Source organism: Octodon degus, unplaced genomic scaffold, assembly GCF_000260255.1.
Source record: "Octodon degus isolate 3935 unplaced genomic scaffold, OctDeg1.0 scaffold00156, whole genome shotgun sequence".
NCBI classification, from domain to species: domain Eukaryota; kingdom Metazoa; phylum Chordata; class Mammalia; order Rodentia; family Octodontidae; genus Octodon; species Octodon degus.
This window is the reverse complement of record NW_004524732.1, coordinates 4,712,511-4,722,220: the sequence shown is the minus strand read 5'-3', so window position 1 is coordinate 4,722,220 and position 9,710 is coordinate 4,712,511. Positions and strand designations below refer to the sequence as shown.

Here is a 9,710-nt window from a genome sequence, read left to right as displayed (position 1 = left end):
ACACACACACACACACACACAAATAAAAAAACAAAAACAAAAAAAACATTAAACATCATCTGTACTTAGGAAAATGAAAAGTTAAATTAACCATCTAAACTTTAGAAAGCTGCAGTAAGAGTCAGGTGCAGGGGTGCAGACCTAACGCTGGCAGGTTGAGGGGTTGAGGTGCTGGAGGGATAAGATTTCAAGTTCAGAGAGCAGCCTAGGCCACTTAGTGAGACCCTGCCTCACAAAGAGAAAATAATTAAATAATTAAATTTTAAAAATTAAAGAAAAAATAAAAAGGAGCTGGCAATATGGCCCAGAGATAGTGCAAGTACTGTGTACATATAGCACTGGGTTTGACCCCCATCACTGCAAGAGCAAAATTAAACCAAAAGTAAAAGAAAAGAAACAACAAAGATCAAAGGAAAATCAGTGACAATTAAAAGCTAGTTATTTGAGAAGATCAATAAATCTGATCTTGGGCCAGAGAGATGGCTCAGTAGAATAAAGGCTTCCCCGGCCAGCACAAGGGCCTGAGTTCAATTCCCAGTTCCGCCAAAAATAAAACAAGAAAAAAAAAAAAAAAAAAAAAAAAAAAAAAAAAACCCAAAAAACAAACAAACAAACAAAAACCCCAAAACAACAACAAGAAAACTGATCTGTCTTTAGCCAAACTTATCAGGAAGAAAAGAAAGATACAAGTTGGCAATAGCAGAGCTACAGATTCCACAAACAAATGCAGAGATATCACAGACACGGTCAGTAAATCACATTAGCTGGTTAAATGAACAAATGCCTAGAAGACAGAAACTACCAAAGCTCACCTAAAAAGAAACAAATGGAAAAGCCCTTTATCAAGGAAATTGAACTTGTAGTTAGCATTTGCTCACAGAGAAAACTCCAGACCCAGACAACTTCATTTTATGGTTTCTTTTTTGCTGGGATTGAAGTCAGGCCCTTGCACTTGCCAGGGAAGCGCTTATTCCACTGAGCCATCTCCCCAGTCCCCATTTTCTGGTTTCTATAAAACTTCTAGAGGAAAACAGTGGTGATCTTCATGACAGATTATGCAGTGACGGGATTATTTTGCCTCAGGATGGAAGCAGCAGGGAGATGCTTAAGGAATACGAGGAAACTTGAACATTCACAATGCTGCTGTAGGGCTGGGGAGATGGCTCAGTAGAATAAGTGCTTCCTGGGCAAGCGAAGGGCCTGAGTTCAACCCCTGGTTCTGCCAAAAAAAAAATGCTGTTGTGAGCCCCCATTACTGGATATTGTGCTGTCTCTGACTAGGAATACGGATGTGATACAGTCTGTGTGTTGCACATCTTTAACTCTATTTAAGCCTATCTCCTTATGGAAGATTTTAAACAGTTAAATTACTAGGCAGACCTAAGATTTTATTAAAGTGTATTTCCAGGGTGTTAAACAAGTGAGCCTCTAGAAAGCCCGTGACAGGCCCTGTTGCCTGTCTTTTACCAACACACTTCCTTCCCAGGAAGTGACAAGTAGATCCCCCTTCATCTCTCATTTCTGCACATAGTTTCTCCTGACTTCTGTAGAGCTGAAAGGATCCTCCTGAGCTCTCATTTGCCCATCTGTGGGACAGGGCTGGTCTCTCTCCTGCCTTGTAAGTTTCAGGAGGACAGCTCTGGTTGGCAGGGTCTTTCCCGACAACCATGGGCCGTGGTTCTTGTCCACTCTAGGTTGCCCTAGGCTAGCATCGATTCTCTCCAGGCCCCACCCCAGGCATGGTGCCCCAACCCTCTCAGGGCTGGGAAGGGGTGTGCTCTCACCTGCTTCTTGGTGTCCACCTCCAGGATGTCCATCAGGTTTATCATGATGTTTTTGTGTGTCTTCTTGTACTTCCCGACCCGCAGGGAGACGGTAAGCCAGCCGGGGCGCCCCGTGCACATGAAAGTCTTGCTGCCTTGCTCCTTCCATTCTCGCACCTGCAACAAGGACAGAGGCTGAGCTGGCTCCAACAGAGCCCTGCACAGCAGCTCATAACCTTGCTTTCAGGGAGCAGGGACTTGGAAGGGTTCCTCCACCAAGAAACTGGAACACAATGACAAAATGGACTTTAACTCTGGCCCCAGCCTCTGGCATCTCCTTGACTGACAAGGCCAAGAGCAAAACCTTGTTATTATACTACCAGGTAGGAGGAAGAAAGAGCTAGAACACAGGCTCAGAGTGTTTCAAAAACATTAACTGGGCAGTTCAGGAAAGGTTTTGCAATGGTAACAAGGGTGATTATACAAAGGATTGCCATTTATTGGATGTCCCCACCATGCCAAGCATCTATTGTACAATGTCTTATTCATCTTTACAATAACCCCCAGAGGTAAAGATGACCTCTTTGCAGATGAAGAAACTCAGAGGTCACATATTGCCCAAGACCACACCAGTGACTAGTAGAGTCAGATGCACAGGTCTGACTGCAGCTAGGACAGCTCAGCTGGGCTGGTAGTAACAGTCCACAGAACAGCTAACACTCACTGATGCTTATTCTGTGATGAGCCCTGTCCTAAGCAGTAGCACGCATACACTCACCGGCCTCTGCTAGGGACAGAGGGGAAGGACCAGGAAGCCAACAGAAAGAAGGACTCTGACAAAACTGAACATAGGCCAGCAGAGCACAAAATGGAGAATGAGTATCCCAGGGGATGACAAGCCATCAGGAATACGGGCATTCCATTCCTAATGAGATGGACACCTCCCAGGGATGAAAGTATTTGCTGTTTTCACCTGCAATCATTTCTTTTTCATCTATTTCTAATAACCCAATCTTCCTTGGCCTAGGTATGATTTAGTCTACTCCAGGAAGAAGGCATATGGCAGAGGTCTGGTTCTACCTTCCTGGTCAAATACAGGATCAGACTGGTTCTAGGGAAGGTCATGTCTCTTTACTGGATGGATCTAAGCCAGAAACAGTTGAGGCCTCCACAGAGCTAGCCTCTCTGAGAATGGAGCCAGCCAGGGGTAAGGGTGCCAGGAAAGTCCCTTCTTGTTCAAGCCACTCTAGAGTTTTTTCCTCTCTTTTTGGGCAGAACCGGGGATTGAACTCTGATCCTTGCGCTTGCCAGGGAAGCACTTATTCTCCTGAGCCATCTCCCCCGCCCCTAGACTGATTTTCTATCACTTGCAACCAGGAGTCCTATCAAACTCGGTCAGGTTTTCTAGCAGAGGTGGCAACAGGGCCAATTAAACAAAGAGTTCAACAATTTTTTTTTTTTTTTTTTAATGAAGTAGGACATCAGGCTTTTGTCTCATATCACTACACTAGTGGAAGAGGCTTTCTTACACTAAGAGGCTGGTGTTGCCACATGAAGTGGAGGTGTTACAGCTTGGGGATGGGGTGACTGAGGAAGGGATTCCCTGAGTTGGGGGTGAAAGAGTAAGAGGTGGGATTCCATGACCAAAGAGGTCTGGTCTTGCCCAACTCTGCAGTCCAAAACTGAACCCAAGCCCAGGGGTGTGTGGGAGTGGGTTACAGGCACTGCAGTGAAGCTGGAGGTGGAGGCTGAAATCCTGAAAATACTGGCTGGATTGGGTTCTGATGGAAGTTGAACAAGATTCTGGGCAAGCAGGCAATGCCTAGAAAAACTACTTTTGGCTCTAGGCACATTCCAGAGACAGGTAGGGAGCAGAGAAAAATGCCACTGTTGTCAGGCAACAGAATCGGACTTACAGCTTGGAAAGGATGGGAATGAAAAATGTCAAGTGCGCAGGCTGTGGCCTCAAGCTAACCAGGGTTCTGGGGCCATGTACTAGTTCTGTCGTTCTGCAACATGACTCACAGTTTGAACTTCAATTTTCTCTCAGTAAAACAGGTGCAAGACCCATCAGCACTGCTATGGCGATTATACATAATGGACAGAGATGGCCGGGCTGTGGCACATGGCAGGGCCAGGTCCTCTGGTCCCGCGTGTTCCATCCACAGAGAGCCTTCTGTTTGGTGTGGGTAAATGAGTACTCATTAAACTGCTTCCAGCCAGGCCCTACGGGCCAGGGGATCAGATAACAGTTCTGCTTTCTAGGAGCTCAGTCTGACCAAGGAGTCCAGCAGGTAAATCGAGCATCTGATCTCACATGAAGAACTGGGGGAGAAGTGCAGCTGGGGAGAGGGCAGGCGGAGCTCCGGGCTGGATGTGAGCAGCAGCGCAGAGCATTTCCAGAGGCTGCCCTCAGCGGAGGCCCAGCCTCGTCTCTCCCGGGGAACCCTTGGGCATCACCTTCCAACTCCCCAGCGGGGAGCCATCGGAACAGGGAGCAGCAGGAAACAGAAGCTCTCGGCAACCTGATGCTGGAGGAACATAAGGAGGGGCAGAAGGAGCCAAGACGCTGCCCGGGCCGGAAAACCCACGCTATCCTCAGCCCGAAGCCCCGGGAGCCGCAGCTGGGTCCCGGCAGCTCAGCGGAGGGCGGGACAAGGCAGGACGTCCAGTTTGGTGCCTTTGTCCGGAGCCAGCCCTCCTCCCCGAAGCCTGCCCGCCGCAGTGGGGCTGTACTTTCTCTACCTGCTTTACTTCCACATTCTAAAAATCGCCCAAAGCATTTTGCGGCCCCAAAAATCGACCTCTTACCGACCTCCCGGGCCGCTCCCCAACGCGGCTCCCAACCGTCCGTCAGGCTCCCTCCCTCCGGGCGGTGCCTGCACTTTCCGCCTTCACGGCCTGGCTCGCGCCAGTCCCCCACCGGACTCCCGTGGCCGACCGCTCCCGCTCCTTTCCACCTTCGGGAGGGAGCCGTTCCCCCGCGCGTCCGACCCGGCCCGCCCACCTGCTTCTGGATGTCCCGCACGCGCTGCTCGTGCAGGCGCGGCGCGCTGTTGAGCCGGAACACCACCCAGGCGCGCAGGTAGTAGTAGATGTCGAAGATGAGCGACAGCGGCAGCAGGAAGAGGCACACGAACACCCAGCGCTGGTGGATGAGCACGAACTCCAGCCCCTTCACGCGCACCCACAGCAGGAAGAGCAGTGCACACACCGCCAGCGACACGGCGGGCTCCATTGTGCCGGGCGCCTCACCGGGACGGCCTAGGATCGCGTCGCCCGCTGCCGAGGTGGCCCGAGAGCCGCTCTGCTCCGCGCCCGCCGTCGCCGCGGTCGCCTCCTGGGGAGCCGCGGGGTTGCCCGCCGCCTCGCGATTGGCTTGGGTCGCCCGAGGTTCGGTGGGCCGAGACCCGGGTGGCGACCAATGGAGAGACGCGCCAGGGATCGGACCAGGAACCCGCTACTCTCATTGGCTGTGGGAGCTAGACCGCCCCTCCCTCTTCTCTCAGACACGCGAGGAGGGGCCAAGCCCGTCGGCCCGGGGCGCAGTGGGATCTGGGGTCTGGTGGGGTCTGGCCGCTGGGCCGGGTTTCCCGCGCTGTGACTGCGCGGCGCCCCTCTCATCCTTGTTGGCGTTTCCTAGAGCTGCGTGTGTAGCGGTCACGCGTCGGCTTACCCCACGAGGGAGGCGCCCCAGGCACAGAGTGACCCCGCACTACCGCAGTCCCCAGGCCGGGCCACCTTTCATCTCCCGTACACTCCTTTGGGCCGCGCACAAGTGCTGGGCGGTGGGAAGCAGAGAGCCCCCCTTTTCTCCTGGAAGAAGCACCCAGAACGGTAGAGACCTGCCTGGAGCTGCGATGCGCTTGGAAGACAGGAGGCTGCGGCCAGCACCTTCCTTCTCTTCCCTAACAAGGCTGCTGTGGGGGTGGAGGAGGAGGCTGCGGGGGCGGTGAAGGAGTCCGGCGACCAAGCTCGTGGAGGGCCAGGGCTAAGATGGTAAACAGCATTTCATTTGAAATCGAAGCCAGTTTTCCAGATGTTTTGCCTTGGAAGGCATACCCTTCTCTGTGTGGCCATGCCTGCCTCTCAACTCCCTTTCTTCTGCGCAGAAGAGCACTCTTGGGAAACCCTCGGCCCAGACCCCACCGTCCCTCGTTTCAGCACTTTTGGTCGAGCTATACCCGTAATGCCCTTTCCCGAGCTGTCACGGAGCTAATATTACATCCCCTAAAAAGCAGCTGCCTCTCCCTCTAAAACTGTTGATTGCCTGCAACCTCCGTGCTGTGGGTGCATAGGGGATAGGTAGTGTGCACCCGTGCTGTGGTACTTTCGCGTTACTTTACGATTGTCTCTGCAGCTCTCGCCTCGGTAGAATGAGCTTCCGGATAAACACATCTTGCTCACCCTTGTGTTCCCAGCCGCTAGCACAGTGCGGTGCTGAATGAAGAGCCTCGGCAGAGGCTGAAATGCTCAGTAGTGGTTAGAGTGAGAGGCTACTTACACTGGGTTTCAGCAGAGACTCACTTACGTGTTGTCTTCCACCCTAGCTGTCACTGCCCTTTAAGTGCAAAATATGCTGGATTTCGAAGACTTAGTACAAAAAAGAGAGTGCAAAATGTCATTCATTAATAGTTCTTATACTAGCTACACATGGAGATGGTACTATTTTGATATATTGGATTAAATGATGTATGGTATGAAAATTATTTTCATCAGGGCTGGTGGTGAGATTCAGCGGTAGAATGTTTGTCTAGCACGTGGCCCTGGGTCCAATCCCAGTACCACATACAAAACAACACAAACGTAACATGTATTTTCTTTTTAAGGCAGCTCCTGGAAAACAACAAATTACAAGTCTTGAATTGTCACCAAAAAAAGCCGCAAGAAAGAAGGGCCTGAGCTAATGTGGAAAATCTCTTTCCCTGGGGCGTGTCTGAGGTCAGTTGCTGAAACCAGTGCTTTGCTCTGGAAGTTAAGTGTTCTGCATAAAACTGGTTGAGGCAATCCCGAAAGTAAAGGTCAAGTGAATCGATGGTGAAAGTTTTGTAGAAGCAATTCCTGGCTAACTGGGATAGTTTTGAGAAAATTAGAAACCAGCAAGGATCCAAAGGGTAGGTGGGCCCCCCCCTTCACTAAGTACCTGTTTCCTATTGCAAGGGTGATGTATGTCCTCCCACCCCATCCTCCTTCCAGGCAGTCTTAGGGACCTCAGTAACCAGGTACATCCTTAAAGCCAGAGTTTCCCAGAATAAACGAGTTGGGAAAATACACTGTTGGGGATTATCACAAAGCGCAGAGGAAAACTTCTGGGCTGGGTACCCTTGTAAAACAATTTGCTGTCCCTTCTGAGGTAGGTAGAGACTTAAAAACGGTTTTTGGTCCTCTTCCCTTGGGCCTATAAATGCCCAGGGGTTAACAAAAAACAGGACAAAGTGTGGCATCACTGATTTCTTTCTTTCTCTGACTCCCCCCCCCCCCCCCCCCCTGGGGGGGGAAGCCACCCCCCTCTCGTGCCGCGCGCTTTTTTTTTTTTTTTTTTTTTTTTTTTTTTCTTTCTTTCTGTCTTTCGTCTTTTTCAGACAGGTCTTGCTATGCAGTTCAGGCTGGCCTTGAGCTCAGTTTATAACTGAGGCTGGTCTAGAACACACAATAATCCTCCTGCCTCAGCCTTCCCAGTGCTAGGATTACAGGTGTGGGCCACCATGCCTGGTTCTGCTTTAATTTTTTATTCATCTTTTTTTTATCACCTTAAAAATATAAATGAAGCCAGATAGCTCAGCGGATTAAAGCACCTGCTTAGGCAAATACAGGGACTGGGGTTCAATCCCCACCCTTTGCACGCTGTGTGGGCCCTGCCCCTGGGGTGTGTTGAGACAGGGACTGAGACTGGGCATGGTGGTGAGCCTGTAATCCCAGCGCTTGGGAGGCTGCAAACAGGAGAATCACTACCAGTCTGATCTGTGTAGTGAGACCCTGTACACTCTGCATATAGGCATGGTAATTCTGTAAGGAGCACGTAAAAACTGGTAATGCAAGGTTTATCAGCCTTAAATTGACATAACCCATCTCATCCACATTCAAAACTGAGGACACTGTGTCATAAGAGATTTACAGGGATGTTAAGCTGCCAGTGTTCACAGCAATCCACCTGGAATCCCTGGAAATGAGTACCTGAATGTTTCACTGTTGCCCTAACATGCAGTCACCTTAGGTTCCAGCAGAACCTCTGCAAAATGAAGACTGCCCTGAACAAAAACTGTTTCTCGCAGGAAGCAGATTGGTCCCTCAAGTCATAAAGACTTCTTCAGAGCCTTCTGTCTGCAGAAGCCAAGACTAAGGTCATGACCAGCCCAACCCTAGCCATTCTGCAGCCCTGTAAAAGCTGGTCTTTCTGCTTTTTAAAAATAGATCAGTCTCATCTCCTTTGTCTGAGTTGTGCCCCTTTTGGCTCTTCTCGAGCTGAAGCCCCATCCCATTTTTTTCTTCCTTCTTGGTTAAAGCTTTTGCCAATAATTCATGCAGTAGCCTCAATTTTAATTCTCTTTATTGTTGAAGGAAGGACCCACACTGGTTGTACAGCTTTACCATTGGAGAGGAAGGAGGCCACTGTTAACAATTTAAATGTAAACTGCCCCTCCCCACACCTGTGTATTTAGAGGAAAGCATTTGGGAGATGATCACTTACAAGCACTCTGACCTCATCAGTGGGTACATCCATTGACAAGATCGTAATTCAATGGCATTTTTGGGAGGTGATAGAAATGAAGAGGGAACCCTGCTGGAGAGATCAGCCCCTGGAGGTGTGACACAGGAATATATTTAGTCTCAGCCTTTCCCCTGTGTGTTTCCTTTGCTTCCTGGCCACCAGGTGTGAGCAGCTTTCCCCTGCCCGTGCTCTTCCACTGTGAGGTTTCCGCCTCACGGCTGGCCTGCATGGAGCCAGCTGACCCTGGCCTGGCTAACTTAGCTCCCAAATAGATAAAACTGGTCTTCAGTGAAACCCCACCCCCCAAGGAAAAGAAATGAACCAGTACTTGAAAGAGTTATTTACCCAGCGTGCAAGTTCTCCCCCTCCCTTCCGGCCCATCTTCCTTGGGCTTCTCACTTATCCCCTCTCTACACGGACTCCAGCTTTGTGTGGTGCTGTTCTCTAGGTAAGGAAAAGTCACCTTGAGTTGGGCCAATGAATTTAGCTTTTAAATTAACATGGTAAAACTGCCTGTCTTTGTTTCTTTGTGTAGTGTATGACTTTTAACATATATCGGAAACAGATAACTGCCCACGCAATGAGGGTGCAGAACAATGCCAGCACCCCAAAACCTCCCTCCTGCTGTCCTTCGTAATCACATTCCCCACAGCCCAAGGTCCCAGCAGCCACCGCTGTTTTCAGCAGAAGGTCACAGGGATGCAATAATGTGGGAGGGAAACTTGAGCTCATTAACTTTTGCTGGAGTCAAAGCAACTGCTTTTGATGGAACATCTCATAATTGTACATTATTTACCGAGTTAATGACCCATGGAAACAGTCAGAGAGAAAACCTAAAAATGGGATGTGCTGTACAAAAACTCAGGTTAAACAGAAAGTAAGCAAAAATCTTTTTTAAACTTTGACTACCTAGCAATCTTTGTAAAACCTGAGTCTCCATTGCTTTTTCATAGAGATTGATGAATGAAAACTTTTTTTTTTAATTAAGGAACTCAGAACCAGAATCCATTTTGTATTTATATGACACAGTACTGAGATCACAACAGCCTGAGGGATGGAAGTACAGAAAACATTTATTTATCATTCAGTCTGGCCTTGACCTCATGGTGTAGCCCAGGTTGGCCTTGAGCTTGTGGTGATCTTCTTGCCTCAGCCTTTAGACTGTTGGGATTACAGCCATGTGTCACCATACCCAGTAGAGAATTTTTTTTTTTTTTTTTTTTTTTTTTTTGCGGAGC

The 9,710-nt window shown here is 49.5% G+C and overlaps 1 protein-coding gene across 2 annotated transcripts in view; it reads right to left on the bottom strand.

Moving 5' to 3' along the window:
- Positions 1-5,145, bottom strand: part of Dhcr24 (24-dehydrocholesterol reductase) — a 31,289-nt gene extending 26,144 nt beyond the window's left edge. For both annotated transcript variants that reach the window (XR_002818341.1, XM_004642543.2), the window contains exons 1-2: positions 4,771-5,145; positions 1,785-1,940 (exon numbers count right to left, since the gene is read on the bottom strand). Coding sequence is in view for 1 of the 2 variants with exons in the window: in XM_004642543.2 (XP_004642600.1) it covers positions 1,785-1,940; positions 4,771-5,001 (387 nt within the window). In the remaining variant the exon portion in view is untranslated. The remainder of the gene's footprint in view (positions 1-1,784; positions 1,941-4,770) is intronic.
- Between the last annotated feature and the right edge of the window lie 4,565 nt (positions 5,146-9,710).